General features: G+C 50.0%; 2 protein-coding genes across 11 annotated transcripts; both read right to left on the bottom strand.

The window, feature by feature from the left end:
* Positions 1-102: 102 nt before the first annotated feature.
* Positions 103-14,378, bottom strand: LOC122391574 (sterol regulatory element-binding protein 1-like). Of its 4 annotated transcripts, none has more exons than XM_043385619.1 (12): positions 14,324-14,378; positions 10,336-10,457; positions 9,648-10,021; positions 9,060-9,386; positions 8,499-8,804; positions 7,778-7,973; positions 7,216-7,397; positions 6,611-6,792; positions 4,686-5,109; positions 3,376-3,834; positions 1,854-2,133; positions 103-970 (listed from the first exon to the last, which is right to left on the bottom strand). In XM_043385619.1, the coding sequence occupies exons 2-12, from the start codon at positions 10,388-10,390 to the stop codon at positions 738-740; spliced, it is 3,018 nt and encodes a 1,005-aa protein (XP_043241554.1). In that variant the 5' UTR covers positions 10,391-10,457; positions 14,324-14,378; the 3' UTR covers positions 103-737. The 4 variants fall into 4 exon arrangements, with proteins under 4 accessions (XP_043241554.1, XP_043241555.1, XP_043241552.1 ...); XM_043385620.1 differs by having other exon boundaries at positions 14,289-14,328; XM_043385617.1 differs by lacking the exon at positions 14,324-14,378 and adding an exon at positions 13,897-14,070.
* An 846-nt stretch (positions 14,379-15,224) lies between these two features.
* LOC122391595 (ERI1 exoribonuclease 3-like) lies at positions 15,225-21,094 on the bottom strand. 7 transcript variants are annotated; one of them, XM_043385692.1, is made up of 5 exons: positions 20,962-21,094; positions 18,270-18,443; positions 17,835-17,969; positions 17,258-17,458; positions 15,225-16,280 (listed from the first exon to the last, which is right to left on the bottom strand). In XM_043385692.1, the coding sequence occupies exons 2-5, from the start codon at positions 18,360-18,362 to the stop codon at positions 16,050-16,052; spliced, it is 660 nt and encodes a 219-aa protein (XP_043241627.1). In that variant the 5' UTR covers positions 18,363-18,443; positions 20,962-21,094; the 3' UTR covers positions 15,225-16,049. The 7 variants fall into 7 exon arrangements, with proteins under 7 accessions (XP_043241627.1, XP_043241630.1, XP_043241632.1 ...); XM_043385695.1 differs by having other exon boundaries at positions 20,973-21,064; XM_043385697.1 differs by having other exon boundaries at positions 20,969-21,026.
* Positions 21,095-22,156: the final 1,062 nt, after the last annotated feature.

The following is a 22,156-nucleotide window of genomic DNA, read 5'->3' as shown; positions in this document are numbered from 1 at the left end:
CTCGCGAAAAACTGAAATTATTGACAACGGTTTCGGCACGCGCAGTGAACTGATCCACATAAACCAATCCTTTAAAAACAATCTGGTACAAAAGTCGGGAGCTACTACAGCAAACAGCTGCTATATTTGGTTCCAATCCGACAAAATATTCAGCGAACCATACGAGCCATGTGAAGGTCAGCTCAGCCTCGGGCTGGCCACATCACTCGCTCAGACAGTGTCATATCCAAAGCAGGCCGCTGCTTATCCGGGTAATGCGTCTATTCTAATAGCCCTTAAAAATGGTACCTCTTATAGTATTTATACACACGGGCCCCTATTCATAAAATGACTATGAAATCTACGTCTATGACGAGCAATGATGGGAGGGTGTAGTAAACAAGAGGAACAAAACTATCATGTACGGGCCCCTATGCTACCCACGGAAACAGGTACAATGTCAACAGCAACACAACGAGACCAACCGCGCCTGTCGGCTGACAGCAAAATAAGCGACTGAAACAATGACTGAATTTTGCTACCTCAGGGCAAACAAAACCAAAAGCTGAATACGGGTCCCTCGGATACGAAAGCCGGACCAGACACGACCAGAGTGGCATCAGTGCAGCAACGACGACAGCCGTGCACATTTTGGGAGAATACAGACGGCGATTGGCTGAGTAAAACTTAAATAACGAACAACATTGACATGACCAGGGACACTGCGTGTCTCCCTCACGTCTTGAGACCTGTCTCGCTCAGAGGGCCCGCTCCGAGGGGAACGAGGCGCCGATCGACTTCATCATGGTGAAGCAGTCTTTGAGGCGGCGCTTGTCGCCTATCTTCTCCAGCGTGGCGGCCGCCTCCGTCAGCATGCCTGCCCGCTCTCCGGGACAGGAGATCAGGTCTTCGGGCAGGTGTTTGCAGGCCATCATCAGGGCGATGGCGTGCTCTCGCTCGCCGACGTACTGGTGCGGCTGCTTCTCAGAGCCTGCGGACGGGGACGGAATGGTCATGGAAGGACAGGCACGCCAGTGGGAACACATTACACAGCAAATTTAGAGAGATACAATGCACACCACAGCAGGAGAGTCGCCCACACACACCCGCCCTGGGTTAGTCAAGCTTCCCAGTTCGCATCGGTGCGGTCGGCACAGATGGCGCCACAGTTACGCGGCGCACTCAACTCGGTTCATCCCTCCTCCACACACACACACTTTATGGGTCATGCGCCCAGTTGGAGGACACAAGATGCTTCAATGCATTTGAAGCAATGCATTGCAGCTACCGAGAAGATAACCCTATGCCAGGGCCTAGCTGCTAGTGGCCAATGACCCCCAACGGCCTGCCAGGTAATGACATACATCACCGTCAGTACATACCGGGTAGTAAGGCCCGCCCGTGAACAGCGCACCAGGATAAGATAGGGAAGTGCAAACCTTTTTTGTTACGACAGGAACGGAAAAAGTGACGAGCGAACTCGTGGAAGGTGATGAAATCGTTATCGAACAACGCATCACGACGCATGCAGTTTTTGCCACCTGAAGATTGGACTGGGCTTACGGCAAGCTTATCGAGTGAGTGGAAAATTTTCAATGATGTGCTGCAAAGTCATCACGACTACATCATCAAAGCCTCAACACTGCCCATGACAGCCCGCTGACATCCCACGTCTTGAACAGCTCTCATCCTTTCCAGCCCTCTCCTTGCATTTCGCATCCATCCAACCCTCCCTCTTCGCTCGCAACCCGCCAACCCACCCCTCCTTCGACATTCCTCAGACACTACCCCTTCCACCAGGATGGTCCTGTCCAGTCACGACACCCACACACATCCCTCCCATGCCTCCCCTTTGCTGGCGCCCTCCCACTCACCGCAGATGACAGAGTAGCTGCGACCGCTGCGGTTGCGCAGCGACCTCTCGAGCAGCTGCTGGGTGCGCGCCGGCGCCGCTCCGGCCATCATGCGCACGGTGGCCTCATGCAGAAAGACGCGGCTGAGGGCGCACGGCAGGCGCACGGAGACTGCTCGCAGACAGGTGAGCACCTGCTGGAACTCGGCCAGCTGGCGGCCGGCGGGCGGCACCCGCCGCGACTGCTCCCAGACGCCGGTGCGCGTCTGCAGCAGCAGGTCACACACCAGCAGCTGGATGTGCTGGGGAAGAGACGGGGAGGGCGGGTTAGGCTGGGGCATAGTCGCAGACACTGGGGTTACACGTCAGTAGGGGATGCACAACATCAATTGATGTAACGGATGCAGGCGCAATAGACATGGCGGTTGATGTGTTTTGCCGGGCATGTACGGCTCTCGCGAGATTAAGCGGTAGGTTTTGCACTTTTACATTTCCGGTTATATCTCAGAAACTAATCGATCTACGATGAAGCCATTTTACAATTTACACGATCATGGCCGGCTTGTTACCCAACAAGTCGATCGCATCTTCAACACTTAAAAGCTTAAGATGACGAAGATATAGCCTGAAGTACACCAAATATTCTAGGTGCAAAACCTACCGCTAAAACCCGCGAGACCTGTACGAGAATATAGATTCCCATTTGCCAACAGCTTTCCGAGAGCCGCAGGGAGTTATAGCCCGTAAGTCGCTGATGTTACAGCTGTAGCACAGGCTGATGCGGAAATCTGACCCGAAAGCAAACATAACACAGTTGACGCGAGGCATTGCTCCATCAATACTAGGAAACGTTAGTAATCCATCCTGTACTACTGCCGATTCATCCCTATAATTCTCCAATCTTCACTTGTGAGACCCAATTTAAGGGCCCCAGCCCCGCGACCACCGTTGCACCCGTCGCCCCGTCGATAGTACCCCGCGGAGTGTTGCACTGCAGGAGCATTGCACCGTCAGAGGCGTGCAATGCAACTACAATGCACCAGCCCGGGAGGCAGCCGTTCTCGTCGATCAGACTCGCCCGGCGCGCGACCTTGTGCCATTCAGTCTCCTCGTCTCGCCGTCAAACATCGGGCGGATCATCTCAGACGCGCAGAAGGCATGCCAGCTGTGGCTTACGGCGCCCGACGAATGTCGAGAGGGCAGGGAGGGCGCCGCGCGGCCCGCACAGACGGGATACGGTTACACTGCCGACAGCCGACTCAGCAGATGTCGGTCACAGCCAGCCCTCCTCTCGAGGGCAGTGAATGAAACACGAGCCTTCCCCTCCCCTATTCCCCACCCCTACCCTTCCTCTCGACAAGAATGAAGGGTGCACCAAATGTTCCCTCTCTCGTGGTCTGAGTCAGAGGACCACTCCTCCCCTCCCCTCCAGAGTGAGTGACGGGTAACCAGCCCTCTCCCTCCCTCCCCTCCTGTGAGTGAAGTGTACACCCGCTCCCCTTCCTCCCCTCCCCTTTCCGTCAGACCCGCCCCGATCGTCTCACCTGTGTGGCCACGCTGGTGACGCCCGTGCAGCCGCTCAGTGTGATGCTCTCCTCGAGCAGAGCGGCCGACACGCGGCAGGCGGGCAGCACCTGGGCAGGGCCGCCGCCGCGCGACTGGCACCGCCACGCCTGCAGGGCCACGCGGACGGCGCGCGGCAGCGGGTCCTCTGTGTCGTGCAGCGGCGCCGGCAGCGCCTCCACCCGGCCGTAGAGCTCGGCGGCGCGCTCGTCCTGGCCCAGCCACCAGACGGCGATCAGCTCGGCGACGCCGGCCCACCAGCGCACCGCCGCGTCGTCGGCGGCGCGCGTCTCGGTCGTGTCCGAGACCAGCTGGCAGTAGCGCAGCGCGTCCGCCACGTGACTGCGCCGCAACAGGTCCTTGTCACAGACGTCCACGCAGCGCGCGCCCGGCATGGTGAGCGTCTGCACGGTCCGCTCCAGTAGGTGCTCGTGAAATAGCTGTGGATGGACGGAGACATGGCGCCGGTCAGACCGGGCGCGCGTGTTACACCACACAGACTCGGAGACACGCGGACGGTAGCACTAGCGGACGGCAGCACTAGTGGCGGACGCCGGCAGCAGACTGGGGACCGGCCCGGCAACTGGCGGCGGAAGAATGTGAACCGCCGCCGCCGCCGCCGGACGCCAGATTCCTATCGGCCGCCGCTCGTTTTTTATGCCGCCGCCACCTCCGCCGTCTGTTTTTTTTTTTTTTTTGTGAACTCGGTCACGCGCCGTCCCACCCAGAGACCCGGCTGTTTTTTATGGCGTTTTTTAGGACGCCCGAGCGCCACCAGCCGGGTCACCTGGCCCTTATTGGCGGAATTCGGGACAGCGACTGTATTTCGAGTACCGTCTCAGCCGAGGCGAGGACCTCAAGTATCTGACGCAATATTAGCAAACAATGAGTCGCTAAGACGCATTCAAGTCACGCACAGCACGTACTTCTCAAAGTATTCAAAGCATTACATAACATAAATGCCCCGGAGAACGACCTAAAAAGTGATTCGCTCAAGCGTGTTGTGGTTTCTCAATTTCGCGTATGAAAAATCAATTGACCTTGCAGAGGTAGGAAAATTCCAGTACACAGTCACGAACTCGCTAAGCTCCGGTACTAGAAATCGCAGTTCCAATCAAGCAATACGTTCGATGATATGTCGACCTTTATATTTTCAGATTACACCCAGTCATTACAATAACTTAGGTGCCAACGGGTCGACCCACCGTCACAGGATAAAGCTGTCACAACTCTGAGTCACCTAATTCAAACCTCTCAGCCCCCGCCTCCCGACCACCTCCCGTCGCCTCACCTGTCTGACGTAGAACAGCGGGCTGGCCGGCGGCGACGAGGCGAACATGCTGCTCCGCTCCTTCTCGTACGTCCACTTGTGCTCCATGAAGAAGCGCATGCCGTCACTAGTCGCCAGCCAGCGCAGGCTGACGGGTACCGTCTCCAGGCCGGCCAGACCCTTCTGCAGGATCAGGCGCGCCAGCCAGCCGCACATGTCCGGAAGGGACTGTTTGAGCTGCAGCGCCGCGCAGGCGAACGTCTCGGCGCGGCAGCTGGGCGACAGGGCGCCGCCGGCCACCTCAGCGTAGTTGAGCGCCGCCAGGGACAGGGTGAGGCCCGGCACCCGGCCGTCCGGACCGTGACCGGACAGACTCAGCTGGTGCAGACGGTGGTAGACGCGCGCGTAGCCGGCCGACATCATGTACAGGTCCTCCCGCTCCCGTCTGATGGAGATGGGGGGGGGGTGTTGGGTCACGTAGGTCGTCATTGAGCGGGACGAGATGGATATAAATATATTAGTGTTTGCGAACGCTAAGAAAATATATGACGAAATTTAGGAACTATAGTGTGAATATGTGCATTAATTTGGAATACCTGAGTGGGCAAATCGATCACATTTGAATGACTATGACTTAACTGTTAGCTGATTCGTCGGCACCTTCCTTCCACCATTCCCCACTCATCCGTAATAATTTGGTTAGAACCGTCCAATGCCCACAAAACGTATGTGTATATCATGCAAAGCGATGCAATGTTTGTGTCTAGAAAATCCGCATTGAATGAGTCTGGCAAGGTCGAGATAAGTTGTCTAAAGTTACACAAACCCTAACATCATTACTGATTCCAGGCAGCAGCCGTTGTCTCGCCGTGCCCAGTTTCAACCGCGGCACCTGGCCTTGCCAATCACCGCCGCGCCGTTGCGTCATGTTTGTCTACCGGTAATCTGGTGACCTTTGAGCGGTTGTTCACGAGCCGGTCAGCCGGCGGCCGTGTACCGGTCAGGCGCACACCGTGTGACCGGCCAGTGTGGAAGAAGCCCGCCACCGACCGGCGCTCCTCAGGTGGGGTCATGAACTGGGAGTACTGCTGACGGCACCGGCGGGCGCGCCGGCCCCGACCGGGCGAGTGCACGGGCACCGGGACCGGTCGGCGATCGGTGCCAAGTATTTGGCCTATTCTCCCGGCGACGTCGGCCGAACGCCGGTATAAATAGTCACATGTCGTTCGGAGTGGGACGAGAGCACTACAGGCCGTGCGTGCGCGGTACGACAAACAAGGTGCTGCCGATGCTCAGAGATCGTACACAACATGACGATAAAAAATTAAACCCCATCCGTGACGATCGGAACTCGTTCTTTTTATTTAAAAAAAAAAACTTACAATATTCCACACGGAACTTTTCTGGAAGAAATTTACATAAAACCGCCAGATGTTAAAAGCTGTCATCCAATACAACTCATTTTTGAAGAGTATTTGCATTAGGGTCGGGTAAATAGACGTATACAGTTTTTGAGTGACGCATTGGACTCTATTACGTAGGATTCGAGTAACTAACATCACGGCAAAACACCAAACGTCTCGTATAATTGCCCCGGCAGTCCTTTTCATTATAAGTGCTCTGTTATCGTAAGCAGAGAAGACATGTTCATTTTTCTTTAAATTAAAGAAAAACACACCTATATCTTATAAGTAAACCTGGCTACATCGGTGATCAGTGTCAATAAAAACACACACAAACACAAAAGTAACGGCAAAATTGTTTCGCAAATCTTCATTTCAGAAGTGTTTCAATGAGCGCGTAATTTTGCACTGCCTATTCGTTTTGACGTGTTTCAAATAAAAACTGAAGGATGTTAGCCACTCCTCCTCGTAGCTACTCACAAGAATGTCGACTGGGCTTGTCCAGGCCACGACCAATCCCACGGCTTCCCCTGCGACACTGACCTGGACATGAGCACGCGGTGTCCGCGGCGCGCCAGCCATAGTCCTCCTGGTATGTGATGGGACGCCTGTCTGAACACCTGCCACACAAAGGCCACCGCCCACTGCAGCGCAGAGCTCGGCACCGGCTTGGAGATGTGGCGCAGGCTGCGCTCCAGATGGTCACGAGCCTCGGCGATCCGACCCTGCGGCAGCGGCGCGAGCGCGCGGTGAACAAACAATCACGGGGCGCCGCCCGGCGGTGGCGGTGGGCGGGGCGGGCGGCTGCGGGCGGCTGGCGAGGCGCCAGTCAGCACCCACCGGCCAGCTGGCTATGGGTGTACGCTAACACACCGGAGCACCGCCCGGACGATACCGCCGGCTCCGAGCCGCTGCACAGACTGAAACGCAGCGCCTGCACCGCCCGAGATGAAACTGCGTACTTGGAAACACAGGCTGTGTATGTTTGAACTAGATAGGGCCGGTTTCATAACAACTAGGCACCGCCAACGTCGGTTCTCAGATATATGCATACGAATAATAAGTTACCGTCCTGCAATCTCATTTAAAAGTTTATTAGAGCACAAAGTTGATGTTAGTAGTCTCGGCGCTCTGTGTGGTCTCCTTACATTGCGATGATCTGTCTCTCCCTGTTCCTTCATCTTCCAGAAGGCGCGCGCGGCGTCACAGTGCAGTGCCACCTTGGGCTCTCCGTAGATGAAGATGTTCAGCAGCAGGATCAGGAAGATGACGACGTTCGTTAGCCATACAGTCACCGGAGAGAACAGCATGGTCCACCACGAGCTGGGCTCTGTGAAACAGGTCAAGGCCGCCGTGATGTCAACACGCACTGCGCGCCATGGTTGGCAGGCGTTCCGTGGTTGATACCATTAGCAATGCGTCAGCCAGGAACGCGTGTTTATCTGCCGTATAAACAGAGCGGACAGGAAGCGGGCGCGACTGCCAGACTGAGCCGCCAACTGTCACTACATAAATCTGACATAACTGTCAGACCAGCGCTCATAACACGACCGTGACAGTCATCAAACTGCACATCGTTAGAAGAGTTTCACGGTCTCCCGGCCGAGAACTACCTTGATTCTCGCATACCGTGCCCCACCCGCGCCAAAACAGCCATCCCGGACGTCTCCCACGTTCCACGTGTCCCACCACGTGCCACGTGTAACTCACCTGGCTCGGCGGAGAGCATGGTGCGCCCCGCCACGGGTGCCGCCATGGAGGCCGGCGCCAGAGAGTCGCGGCCCCACTCGGTCACCTGACGCACCGGGTTGAACGCCAGGAACGCCAGCAGGAACATGCAGAGCGTCATGCGCGTGCGGTCCGACAGGCCCGGCGGACTCGGCAGGCCGAACTCGAACGCCACGCGCTGTGAGTGAGAGGGGAGAGGGGAGGCATTAGGTCTCCGGTGACGAGCGGTGCACGCGATGGCCTGTATAAATAACGGTAACCTGAGAACTGGTTATTGGTTACCGCTGACCGAGGTTACCTGCTGACGTCATTGGCTTCAGCTCATGACACTTGGGTACCTGCCGATCAGCATTCACACTCAGTGAGATCTATTGCGGGATGTGTGTGACATCGCTGAGGCAATGCGGACCAGCATTGTAATGCAATCAGCACAGCGATCTCATGTTTAGCATGGCTGGTCCGCCCAGACGGGTCCGGCTGGCGTCATGTGATCACCGCTGTTACTAACCAGTTTATGTAATTCAGCAGATCGGTAGACGTCACACGTGACCTACACACTCACCTACATGGGAACGGTCGAATATAGTTACGAAGCACCGAGCCTTGTGTCCTCTACGTCCCACGCCCCAGACCATAAGAGAAGACAAGAGGCTACAATTACAGCTCGCCTCGCTCCCTGCCGTCGCTCCACTGTCGTACTCACCTCGTTATACTCTGTGCTGACGGCGGGCGGCGAGAGCACACTGCCCGGCGACGGTGACGAGGAGCTGGGAGACCCAGTCGGCTCCGAAGAGCTCGGCCCGCCGCTGGCCTCGTCCGGGCTGGACGGACCCGAGTCCGTGTGCGGCGGACTGCTGTACACAGAGGGGCGCAGCAGGTCCTCCAGGCGGGCAGAGGACGGGTCGATCGGCTTACGCAGCACGCGCAGCTCGTCCCGGAACCGTTGGTTCTGGTGCTTCAGGAAACGGATGTAGTCGATGGCCTTCTTCAGGATCGCTGACTTGGTCATCTGTGAATGTGACGACAGAACGATGGAAGACGAAACTGCATGAAGAGTACTTCACTTTAAAAAAAAAAAATGGTGCGAGAAAATAAGTGACACAGGTGACACGATAACAAAACTGGATTGCGGCGAACTACTTTGTTCGCAACAATTCTCAGAAAACAAGAAATCACACTATCACACCTAAAAACACCCTATCAATAACAATCAACCAAGACAAAACACACAAGATATTACTCTACAAACAAAAGGAAGGCGCACCTTTGAGTCGCTGTCGGGCCCGCAGACGAGCACCCTCATGTCCTGGATCTTGTCGTTGATGCTGGTCCGGTAACGTTTCTCGATGGCGTTGTGTGAGTTTTTGCGCGGCGGCTCGTCACCGGCGGTGGAGGCCGAGGGGGAGACGCTGGCGGGGCGCGGCCGGCCGCCGCCCGCCGGGGTGCTCGGCGGCAGTTTGCTGATGGGGAGTCGGTCGGCGTCCACCAGCAGCGGGAAGCCGGCCGTGACCAGGGTCGGCACGGCCACCGGCGCGCCGTTCAGCACCTGGGACGGCACCGTGGTGTAGATCACCGGCGAGCCAGACACCGCCTGGAATGAGGGGAGGGAGGGGTCAGTTACGCCCGATACCTTCCATAATGGAAGGGAGGAAGAGGTTAGTAATGGTCACATATAGGCCCGGCCAACGACGTCGGGCTACGGGCAAAAAAAAAAAAAAAACTCAAACAAATGCACTAACATTATAGCTTATTCAGAGCCATCCCCTGCCACATTCTGCTCTATTTCTGTTAACTCTTTCTAGTCAGTATCCACTATCCACCCTTATTTCTCCCAGGCTCCCAGTCATCTCACCAGAGTGGTCTGGGGCTGTTCCGTTTTGATGATCTGCGCCGGCGTGGAGGCCACGGTAGCCGCTGTCGCGCCGGCCGGCATCTGCCCGCTGATGACGTACGTCTTCCCGTCAATGACCACGGGCGTCTGGGAGACGATGGCGGCGGCCGGCAGCGGGCGCACCGGCTGCACGGGCCGCGCCGCCGCCGCCGCCGGCTTCTGCTGCGGCGGCGACGGCAGGCTGGCCTCCTCGCGCTTCACACCGGGCACGGCCAGCCAGTCGGCGGGCGGGTCGGCCGCGCCGCCCCCGGACCGACCGTCGTCCGCAGGGCCCATCGGCGCGTCATCGATACCTTCGAGCAGGGACGACTCATCGCCCAGGTTACCGATGATGTCTGAGGAAAGAGAGAGAGAGTTGCCAGTTGAATAAAAGAGGGTGGGACAGAGGGTGAGAGAATAATGTGACTTGGATGCTCTTTGGGTATAGGTATTGCATAACACCTGAGTTTGACTACTTAATGCACAGTAAAAATGTTTAAACACCACTTCAAAAAAAAAAAAAATGCATGAGTCATGAAAAATAGTCAGAAGTTATAGTCATGCACCTAAAATGATGCAAAGAGTAAAGAAAAATAAACATAAATATAAAACAAAAAAATGGTGTCCAGCCAGCCCATAAACCACAAAAAAAAACAGCATAGTACCTCACCTTCTAATGTCAAATTGAAGTTCTTATTGCACCAGTCATGAATATCATCTGCCATGATTGAGTGCCTGTTGGAGAACTTGTTATGCAGTATTCACTTTTCTTGCAATCCGCACTAAAGGTTCCTGCAACAACCAAAAATGCTTAGGCATTGAAGTACCTATATAAAATCTCATCAATAAACATTTAAGTTTATTGTTAATTCCTTAGAACATTAGCGTCGCCACGGGGGGGCAAGCGGGGCAGCTTGCCCCCCCAACCTCGGACCGGGCACCCCCTGAGATCGATACAGATCCGATGAGATTTTGGAGTCGGGGAAAAAATGGGGGTACCTTTCTGAGAATGCCTGTGAGGTCAGACTCGGTTGAAGGGTACAGTTCAAGCCAGAATCGGAGTCGCAGTCGCCAAAATCTTCACGACGCCGATTCCAGACTCGGGAATGTCAATACTGTGATTCATTCCATGTTCTTTATTACCTACATTTTATAGCCAATTTTTATAAGTTTTGAAGTGCTGACACAAAATTTCCGTTCAAAGCGTGACACTAAATCTTCGGGCCTTCATAACTCTCGTCAAATGTCTGCTACAGACTCAAGTACCGTTCAAGTGCCACAGGGCTCATGAGCTTGCTTTTCACACAGGCTCCGAAGGACCTCCACTGAGCTCTAAGAAGCCTTCAGAGGGCCCAAACCGGCCTCTGAGAGTCCCACTTGTATCCATATTCTCTGAGGGCTCATACAGGGATCTTTGAGGACCTTACACATGCGTAGACCTCTGAAGGGCCACATGGATCTTTGAGAATACTTTCGAAAATTTCTGAGAACCTTAGGCCTCTGATAGCTCAGCCGAGCTTTTGAGGCGACAGATTTTGCTGAGCCCAAGCCGGCAGCTTAGGGGTCACAACTCACGTGTGCCTCTGAGGGTCCCAGCACATGTTTCTTATGTCCCTATGTAGGGTCCTTAGGGATTCGACACAGACCTCCAGGGTTCACACTGCTATCTGAGGGCTCCCGGCTCACCCTGGGCCTGGTCTTTTAGCGCCCGCCGCCCACACTGGCTTCTGAGGGCCCCACCTTGGGCTCGGAAAGCCCTAAAGCACCACATACACGTAACTATTTGGGGTGACCAACGCCAATCTTCAGGATCCTAAGCAGGCTTCTGAGAGCTCACACTGACCCTGAGTGGCCTAAAATGGCCTGGAAGTCTCAAGCCTGTCGCTAAGGGATCCCTTGCCGCTATGCCGTGCGAAATTTTGGTTCCGTTAAACATCTTTTTTTCGCGTTTGCAGCACTTCCCTACTCACGAAAAACGAGAAACTTTTTGTTTACACTCTCGTGTGAACAAAATGCCTCCACTCACTGAAGCAAAGATGAATTAGGTACTTCCGATCCACACTTCCAACACTCAATCTCCGCCGAAAGCCCAACTTATGTAGCTACAATCGGCGGCTGGGATAAGCCCTATGCATCCTCTGCGACTGCATGCATGCGTGAATGAAGGTTTCAGCAAGGTGATTCGATTTTTGAGCGTTTTTAACCTTTTTTTGTGGGTGATGATCATGAGCGACGGCCGACGAGCGTCTGAACGGGGGCTCTCTAGAGTGCGTCGGCAATCGCAGCCATTGTGATTCTACCGGTCGTGTTTTCTTTTTGTCCAAAAAATTTCAAAATTTTGAAATTTCTGTAAAAAAAAAATGACATGTCATAGCTAGAAGGAAAACATTGTCACCATCGTATTCCTCGCACCATTACAAGTCGAATGATATGTAGGTAAAATGAATGAGTAACGACTGGAGAAAGGCAAGATTTAACACAAAAGTTGATTTTGCCCCCCCAACCGAAAATCTCTGGCGACGCCTATGCCTTAGAATAATCAATACTATTAGTCATTGCCCATTGCCATGCAGCAGCTTCAATTCCCTTTCAATGCCAGCCTCATGTTCAAAGGCCAAAGCAGTCCAAGTCAACTGTGATTAAAAGGATATATAATGGTTTAGGTTCAACAGAGCCCAACTAAAGGCTTAGCTTTGCAATAAAGTCTAGAATCACTATCACTTTACCCTGAACTTACTCTGCAATCTCGCTGCTGCTCACTTTTGTATTTATCTAGCCTAGAGCTTTTATAGAAGTGGAACATTCATGGCTTTTGACTATTTATTTTATCAAACTATCATTACCTCTTTACAATGTGTATCATTCCCAAAATATAATTTGCAATATTAATGCTACAAAAACAACATTTGCAAGCTAGATGGTGACAAACTTCTGACGCACAGGTGTCTGCAAGAATAGCAATAATGAGTAATGCTTTGCTCTTAAAATTATGCTATTTTTGTTGTATTAATGTCCCGGTATTTATATACATAAGGTCCGATCGCCAAAGTGATTATAACAAACATACCACACGATGTATTTTGGCCTCCTGATTTCATATCTGATAGTAAATCATGGCGCAACCAAGTTTTAAAGCACCTGTAAAATATTTACCGTCACCACCGGCCACTACCGCACTCCACCAGCCGTTTGCACCACGTGGAAAGGATCGAATGAATAAACTCCGAGGTTGAGTGAAAACATTACGCTATTCGATTTTGTTACGAAAGTGACGTCATAATAATACTCGTGGCGGAACAGTGCAGTGCCGAAGGCGATGCCTTAGGAGAGATTACAGGCAAGAGTAAATCAAATATTTTTAGGTTAAGTGGTTATGTATCTGGCTTCAGGCCGAAGGCCTGAAGCCTGATGCATGACCACTTAACCTAAAAATATTTGATTTACTCTTGCCTGCAATCTATTCCTGCAAGTAACTTTTTCCTTATCCCCGGTAGGCAAAAATCAGTAGGTTAGGTTAGGTTAGGTTAGGTTAGGTTAGTTTATGATTTTTACCATTTTTTTCGTCTTTTGTTATTTTGACGTCACTTTCATTGATTATCGTATTTGACCCCGGTTCCCAACATTTCCCCGAAAATGGCAGCAAAAAACTTCATATGGCAGCGCTGAAACGGCGGCGTTTTTCCCTTGTCGCATTCATTCGCGTTGTCGGTGCGTGCACGTGGGTATGTATCGTGTTATGAAGGGGTGTAACAGGTTGTTATTTGTGTGTTTTTTTATTTTTCCGCCGCACGTAAGTATGATATCTGGATTCAGAATGTCAAATAATGTAGAAATATGCAAAATTTATGCTTGAACAGTCAATCGGACCTTATGTAAATATTTACCAATGTCCCTTATTTCACACATGACCTATATGAACCCATCACAAGCCCATTTTCAAAATGAACAAATGTAAAAATTAAATGCTCTTCAGCCAAAAGCTGCTCTTTGATCATTCGTACACTGTTCAGCTCTTACTTAGGAGTTGGTGTGCAGTTTGGTCGTAAAAGTGTATCAGATTCAGCATTGTATTTACTGGAAATGTGACCAAGAGGTAGCTTTTCTGAGTTATTCAAATCACAATTAAGATAACTGTCAATCAGGGCATCCAGTGAAGCTTTGAGTTTCAATTTCAGAGCCAGATGCCCATAATACCATTACAGCAGAAGGAAATGTAAGCTCTTTGTCTTACCTTACCCAGGAACATCAAAATAAGACAATATCAATAAAATACAACAAAATCACCACATGCCCAACATTTCACCTCTAATCTATAATCACAATTTTAACAGTCCCAGAGGTCACTCACTGAATGACGACACTCTTCTACTTTGTGTACAATACCCTATGACTATGGAGAGAACGACAATCAGCTGGCTAGTCGCAATATTTGCCAAAAATATTTCTTGAGAAAGGCGACTGAAAGCTGCTTTACGGTTTTCTTTCTTTTTTTCAATGATTTTGACGTTCAAAAATATACAAAGTAAGTAATTTATCAGATATATGCTACTATTCTTAACATGAAAAGATAAAAAAGAACAAACAATGGGCCATCGGAATATCAGCTGATTAAACTTTGCCCACGAGGTCTTTTATGATGAGGACGAGGATCTACTCACAAAGCAGCAGACGGAAACGTAGCGAGACGTCGCGCCGCGCGATCTGACACACCACGGAATGCTGGATGCTGATTGGTCGAGAACGGCTCAGGCGGAGTGGCGTGATGTTACGTCACGACTCGCCGCCCCTGACCTGTGCTTCCATATTCATGGATGATGCTACCAGATTCAAGTAAGTAGAGAATCCCTTCAACCATCCGTGCAAATCCTTCAGTGGATCTATCAGCAAGTTCGGCGGACGAGCTTTTAGCGGGGACGAAGTGCCTGTGACTGACAAGTTCGATTTATCCAATAAACGTGAAGGATCATCCAGTGGCCGACTAATATGATCTGGCTGACGGATGGGCAAAACGCGAAGGAGCCAGGATAGGTTACATTGATTGCACTGAACAGTGTATGTAGGTATGTGTACATATTGACAGCGTATCTTGTACCTACATCTGTATATTGCAGACAACAGGAAGGCGGAAGCTGTCAACGACCTTCGAGGGTCATCCGATCATGGGCTCAAAGTGCCCACCATTTAAATCCATCATTGCCTTGAATGTGCATGCTAGAACTAAAGCTCTAATGTCTCGTGAAAACCGTCTTTCTGGTTCTCTAAAACGTTCGCTCCCAGGAACCCTCGGGTACGATCATGGCACCGTGTTACAACGAATAAACAAACTGATCCGTTCAAGTATGGCAACTGTAGAGATCATCAGTGTGCGTGGACCGAGGGATTGCAGACAGTTGTGACAAAGCCAGCCCACCTACACGGGCTGTCACTACGGCCGGTTCCGTTCGTCCCACTGGGCAAATGGCAGCAGAGTACGGGTATTCGGCCGCTGCCTCCGCGCACCAAAATGCACACTCTGGATTATCATCCAGCCATAGGTACATCAGCTTCAAACGCATCCTCTCACATTGCGTATAAAAGCGGTTTTTATTGATGCGGTTTCGCGGCGTCAATCTAATCTCCTGGTAATACAGGGCAGCCTACGATCAAAGCTTCGGCGGTTCAACGACAATCGATTATAATGCATGATAATCACCAGTCGCGTTTTCAAGCGATCTCCCGATAAGGCGGTTGTGTTAATCACATACAGTAAACATCACTGATGACTTCACAATCGTCGAAGCAACAGATGCACAGGACATGGCACGTTATACGAGGCGAGGCACACACACCATACGAGTCGGCGCGTATAGGGCCCTACCAATCGTGCTAATTATAACCCTCCAATGGATTCTGAGCATAATGTTGACCGTTGTAATTATGTCTCACGTTGATTATGGAACACATGAAATATAGCATGAATTCTCAATTCAGACAGTGGGTAAAAATGATTCAAGGCAGTGACTACCTATGGGCGATGGGCAACAATATTATGGTCGATGACAGTTCGTGGGCCTTTTTGATACAAGACCATGGTTCTAACAAAATGCAATACTTCACTGGAAAGGTAGGACTTTAAATTAACTCGTACAGCTGCTCCTCTGACTCTTTCGTCCAAACGTGGATGCGATGCACAGGGCGGACAGGAACAACCATCGCCGCACGAATCACAAGACGTGACAAAGCGATTCAAGTACGATTATCACAACAAGCAAAAGCACCGGTTAAAAATGGTCGCATTTCGTATCACAGCAAGCATCTACATCCTGAAAAAAAAACTTTGCAAAGGCTCAGCTATTATTAACCCCCCCCCCCAATACTGGCCTCAGCCCTCCCTCCGCCCTCCCATCACGTCTGGAGGCCCTCCCCGGCGCGCGCCGTCCCCTGCTCCGCGTCTCCGTCCGCGCTGCTGCCGGTCTCCTTGACCACGCCGCCGCGGCGGCACATCAGCTCCACGATACGGGCGATGTTACGACAGTCGTCGATGCCACTGTGGTGCCGCCCGAGCAGCGGCAGGTTCAGCTCCTGCATCAGCTTGTCCATGGCGCGCGGGTAGCTGCCCGTCACGTCGGCCACCAGCTGCGGCAGGAGGCACAGAGGTCAGGACAGAGGTCAGGAGGGAGGTCAGGAGCAGAGGTCACGGACAGAGGTCAGAGACAGAGGCCAGGGGAAGAGGGTAGGCATGGGGAATGGCAGAGGTTAGACAAAAGGGTCGGATTCGGGCTACAACTGCAGTGCATACGCCATAATTAATGCCAAGGAACAAGTCATCCGACTGCAGTGTATGTATCAGTATGTATGTATTTACGATCATGGGCGATCCACACATGGCGTGGCGATTACTGCCCAGCTTTACCTAGCCGGGTCACACGAGCCATGACGAAAGAAGGAACGTAGGTCGCAAAACGCTATCAAAGATAGGAGGTGTCATAACAAACGCAATATGCTGTTCCTCAGACATCCACTGGGCAATGAGCAATATCGAATGCGTGAATCGATCGACGGAAGACCGGCACCACGTCTTATCGTCCGTCGAACAATGACGGACACTCCGCCAATGTATCCCGGGGACCAGAGGAGCTACTGCCTGACGCCGCCGCCCCGAGCTATTTGTCGGTATGTCAGGCCGCGGTGGGGATGGTCTGGGCGCAGTGCCCAGTCAGACAGACACCTGACGGGCGGCTCCGCGTGGGGGCGGGCGTCGGGCGCGGACCGGTGCCAGGACAATAACAACACCCACCGGGTCCGGTGCCAACGGCAGGTGACACAGCCGTCACCGCTCCAGCGCCAGCTAGCGGGCGGTGTTGGCACGGACTCAACCAGCGACAGGGAGGATGAGAGATGACACAACGCTGGACTTCAGTAGGTTTCGCATCACGCAATGATCGGTACCGGCTGACTGCATTATGAACATGATTGCGCTAACAACTTTTTGTATATGTACAAAGCATAAACAAAGCATTGGAGACAAGAGACACACCGGCAAATGATGGCAGGTGAAATCGTTCCTATGGACCATGACGATCTCAAGCAAAATAAATCGGGGCAATGCTCACGTGTTTGGTGTTGCACCAGGCGTTCATGTAGGCGGGCACGGCGACGCCGCTGAGGCGGCACTGGCTGGGCAGCATGGTCTTCAGGTCCCAGTCGCCGTAGGTGACGAACAGCGCGCGCGTGCCGGCCGGCACGTGGGCGGCGTGCCACTGCTCGAAGGCCGCCAGCACGGCCGGGAACGTCTCCGACTCGTCCACTGTTTCCTGGTGATGGGGGAATAAACTCGTTTGGGTGAATCGTTTGGGAACATTCCAATCAGCCACCTTATCTTTCGGTTATGAATGGTGGGACATTAGCAATCTAGATGTCGGGTTTGATAAAAAGAGATAATTAATCGATGTTAGGCTAAATTATTTATTTAATTAAACATTACCCTAACATCGGTGGAAATTAGGGAAGTAAACATCGTAATAAATTATCATTATTTGGAACATACGGTGGAAACAAACATTAATCCAAATAAAAAATGACACCTTCCAATCAGAACCAATAATGAAGAAAGGATATATGGCACATACGGAAAGTTCATAGCACATAGGACCTTGCTCGCACTTCGCAGTCGCTCGCACCAGTGCACACCTGTGTGATGCCGGTCAGCTCTGTGCAGAAGGACGTCAGCGTCGGATGGTGGACCGGTCGGACGTAGCGGTGGAACTCGGACTCAATCTTGAATGTGGCCGCGTTCACCTTCAGGCACGGGAACTCGATCACCTCCTGAAACGGCGACAGGGGAGAGCATGGCTGAGGATAACAGTTCAGTAGTTTATCCGGGGCTTGTAGAATATCGTTCATGCATCGACCCTTGACTAAAGCTCATTTAACTTATGTTCCGCCGTTGGTCATTGATCGGTCGTAAAAAAAAAACGTTCATGCCAAAAGAAGTATCTAATATTCACCTTTTGGCATTCATATTTCATGAAAGTCTGCGAAGGATAACTGAGCAGCGTTGCAAGACCGAACGGTCAGACATCACTGTATCTACGGAAGAATGAACAATTAAAATATACTCCATACCTGAGGATCAATTCGCGGAGACGGCTGACAGGTCGCCTCGAAGTCCAGCACCAGGAAAAAGTCGTAGTTCTGCTTCGCTATCGGCTTGTCCATTGTAGCTGGGAACACGCTACTTCGGGGATGTACGAGCCGTTTACGACTTGCCTTGGCCGTCGTTGTTATAAGCCTGGCGAACTGAAAAACCAACGGCTGTACACTCATTGTAGATGTCGCTCGCCCGCAATCTTGATCCAAAGCGCTTAGTATTCTGTGTTTATTTATTATACCTACCTACTGCAGCGGCTCTATTTGTTCGAACAGCCAGAAAAACACACACAAACCGACAAACGGAAGTCAAATCGACTCTATCAGACGGGGATTTTGCCTGTGACACGGTCGCTGAAACTATTTATATGCTCACCCAATACCTTCATAGATCCTCACTCGTTGAAACCAACAATAGAATAAACATGATTTGACTTTTAAAGGCCAGTATGAAAATTTGACCTCAACCCAACAACGTCATCATTAATCAAATTGGAACAATGACATATGGCATACCACTCAATTCATACAGTAGCTAAACATATTCCAGGAAGAGATGTTTTAATCACCCTGGCATGAAAGAAGGCATTTTATATGATAGAGATTATACCATGATTAAAAAAATACAGACTACAGCAGTTGCTCAAAGAAGGAGGCATTTGTACTTTTTCCCAACCCACATTGTGGATAACAAAGTGTGTATGGTGAAGTAATAAATCTGAAAAGACCCCAGGGCCCAGGCACAAATATGAAAACATGAAAAAATGACTGTTACCCTGATACAACATCAAAAATTATATTCCCATGAAATAAAATGTGGGATTGAATTAATCACAAACCCCGCGTTCGATGTCTCTCGGACGGCGAAGATTCTACGCCGTCCGGCCAATCACGTTCTATTACCGCAGCCGAGCCCCCGCTGACCTTGGACGGGATTGGCCGGACGACGTAGAATCTTCGCCGTCCGAGAGACATCGAACGCGGGGAAAGTCTTATGAAGAGGTAACTAGGTTACCAAACTTGATGTGGTGATCAAATATTAGGTGGACTGGGACCAATTCCCTATAAAAGATGTAAAATTGATTAGTTAAGCTATGACAAGAATTATCACACACACAATGACTTTCCCTATATAGAGGTACACATAATAACTGGACTATGGAGTGTGTGGAGACAAATTCTCCACCAATGCCAAAGTAAGGTTTATAGACAATAGAGCTACACTTTTAATGAAGTTAACTTGAATCACTAACATATTACTTGCTTGCCTAATAGGCTGAGATGTTTAAACAGTTCAGTTTTCAACCAAAACCTAGTAAAACTTTAAGTTCACCCTTCCAAAAATGTCCTAAGCTGTCCAAACATGTCCTAACCTTACTATCCATGCATGGAAGGTATACATATGTTACATTTATACAATGCCAAAAAGGGATTAACAATTTCTAATTGATTAAAAAATCATGTGATTTGCAAAGCAAACATGTCTTTGCTGACAGGCATGCAATCATCAGTGTTCAATGAAATTGTAAATTCCATACCCGTGGAATCATTGATTAGGTGCAGCTTCTCAACAAAACTTGAAATGCTGTTCAGTGCTCAAAATGAATGTCTGGTCTGTGTGTTGCTGAAATGAGAAATCTGTCTCGAAAAGGATGTCAGTACATTTATCATTGGTGAGAATCTATGCATAATGCAAATTAGGGTTTAGTCTTGAACCACAAGACACATTCAAATTTGGAAGGGCTACTTTAAACTTATTCCATTATTGATATCATTATTTAAACCTATACAATATATTGAAATGAACCTATTCAAGTATGCACCTAAATGTATTAGGTACTTACATAAATACATATCTTCAAGTATTTCAACTTATATTTGAAGTTAAAAAGCAGTGAGCAAAGACAGTCATCACTCATAGCTCATACTTTTCCCTTTTTTTTACATTAGTATTCTTATTTGCAGACTTGCTATTTCATTTTAGCCTATACCAGCTATCTACCTACGATCTGAGAAAGGCAGGTGCACAATGATTCCAAATATTTTAAATCCATTCTATCTTTTACAGTTGATATGACCTAAAATCACAATGTGAATCATTCAAATATGACAGAGATAAAGCAAATTGAAATGACACATTTGGGACGCCGGTGAAAACAGGGCGCCTGAGGGCATATTAGTCACGTGACATTTAGAACTCCTCCCCCTTCTTGGGCCTTCTTCATGCCAAACGTCACGTGTAAATTTCACGAACCTTGATCAAATCGCCCCAGGCGCCCTGTTTTCACCGTCGTCGCACATTTGCCTACCATCAGAGACAGAACTGACCCTGCCAGCTGCCTGCACAAGTGACAAGGATTACCCAACATTCAGATTACCCACCAGACCCAAGATTCACTCTAATGCATGCCATGCATGAATGAATAAATGAATGAATGAATGCATGAATGAATAAATGAATGAATGCATGAATGAATGAATGAATAAGCAAATCAATGAATGCTTGAATAAACAAGTGCATGAATAAATGAATGAATAAACAAATGAATGTACTTGTACTGTACGAATCTTGGATCCCCATCCAATCCATGCATCAGTTCACGAAGGTCAAAAGTAAAATGATGTTGATTGGTATAAGTATATATTATACTAGTACCAAAGCCCTCACCGATCACCTACACCGACGAATTCAAGGCCATATCTATCCCATCTATAGACGCTATAGACGAATTTGCATTTTTGCTCTTTGACGCAGTTGCGTCACAATTGCCACATATTATGGATAAAAAGTTGGGAAAAATCTTGTCAAAAAGTAGAGGAATCTATTAAAAGTAATATGTTTTGGACGCCATTTAATTGCGTCCCAGAAAAGCTATTTCTGGCACCTAAAAGCTGACTCGCCCCAAAACTGGTCCTAAGCACCTATTTGGTGGATACCAGCATCAATAATGGAAAATGACCTTAATTAGCTGTTTCTGGCACCTATTCATCGGTACGCCTTACTCTTTTTTCTGAATCTGGCACCTAAATGCTGAGCGTAGCACCAATCTAGTAGAAAATGAACTACTGGCTGGTAGAATCATGTTGTTCTGGTATAATGACCCCTAGAGTCTAGCCTAAAGATTGCCAGTGCAGCTACACTCTAAGACAGCCCCGTAGTGATCTCAGCATTGTATATGACGTTTAAGTAAGCAAATAATATTGATTTGTTTGAAAAAAACAATGTCATTTAAATATTTAAAAGTATTTATTTGTAATGCTTAAAGGGAAACATTTTTGTGAGTAATTGTCTCGATTTTGACCATTAAAACGGGTATTGTATTTTTTGACGTCATCAAATAGCTCCAAAAAAGAAATGTAATGATTTCATTCCGTTCAAGGCCGCTGAAGAAACGCGGGATCTTGCGTGGGACGTTTGCCGCGCAGAGTTGTGCCGTGGTTGTCCCTTTTTCATCCGTTTCTTACTTATGTCTTATGTGTGCATGAAGCTTTGATTTTGTTTTTGGTTATTGTGTGGCCGGTCAGTCAAACGCCCCTGTAGAAACCGGATGCTGAGTTTGATCGAGATGGAGTCAGACGATGATTGCAGAAAGCTAATAATATTGAAAAGAGGGCCGGTTGCGTGGCATGTCTGTTCAGAGTTGACATTTTGCTTTACTCCAGTTTATGACCTGAGAGCCTGGCTGGAAGTGACGGATCAAAACTTTTCACGTTAAAATGGCTGAGGGTGCAGTAATCTCTTTCTCTAGTCTCTACATAGCGGGCTGGTATAGGAGCGTCTTGCTATGCTGCACCATAGCTGGCTAGTGATTCTCTTTTGGCTAGAAATGGCATTAATCATTATCTCCACTGGCGAAAATGGC

This window comes from Amphibalanus amphitrite, unplaced genomic scaffold (assembly GCF_019059575.1).
Source record: "Amphibalanus amphitrite isolate SeventyFive unplaced genomic scaffold, NRLGWU_Aamphi_draft 000445F_arrow, whole genome shotgun sequence".
Classification (NCBI taxonomy): Eukaryota; Metazoa; Arthropoda; class Thecostraca; order Balanomorpha; family Balanidae; genus Amphibalanus; species Amphibalanus amphitrite.
The sequence above is the reverse complement of the archived record's forward strand: the minus strand, read 5'-3'. Positions and strand labels throughout refer to the sequence as shown.

Excerpts from the sequence above, each read along its gene's own strand:
- LOC122391574 (XM_043385619.1), bottom strand. The coding sequence starts at position 10,390 with ATGGCAGATGATATTCATGACTGGTGCAATAAGAACTTCAATTTGACA. Across the intron at positions 7,398-7,777 it reads CATGCTCTCCGCCGAGCCAG|AGCCCAGCTCGTGGTGGACC; the intron begins GTGAGTTACACG and ends CCTGTTTCACAG. Across the intron at positions 2,134-3,375 it reads TCACCAGCGTGGCCACACAG|CACATCCAGCTGCTGGTGTG; the intron begins GTGAGACGATCG and ends TCTCTTCCCCAG.
- LOC122391595 (XM_043385694.1), bottom strand. Across the intron at positions 17,459-17,834 it reads AGCTGACCGGCATCACACAG|GAAACAGTGGACGAGTCGGA; the intron begins GTGTGCACTGGT and ends CCCCATCACCAG. Across the intron at positions 16,281-17,257 it reads CCTGGTGCAACACCAAACAC|CTGGTGGCCGACGTGACGGG; the intron begins GTGAGCATTGCC and ends CTCCTGCCGCAG.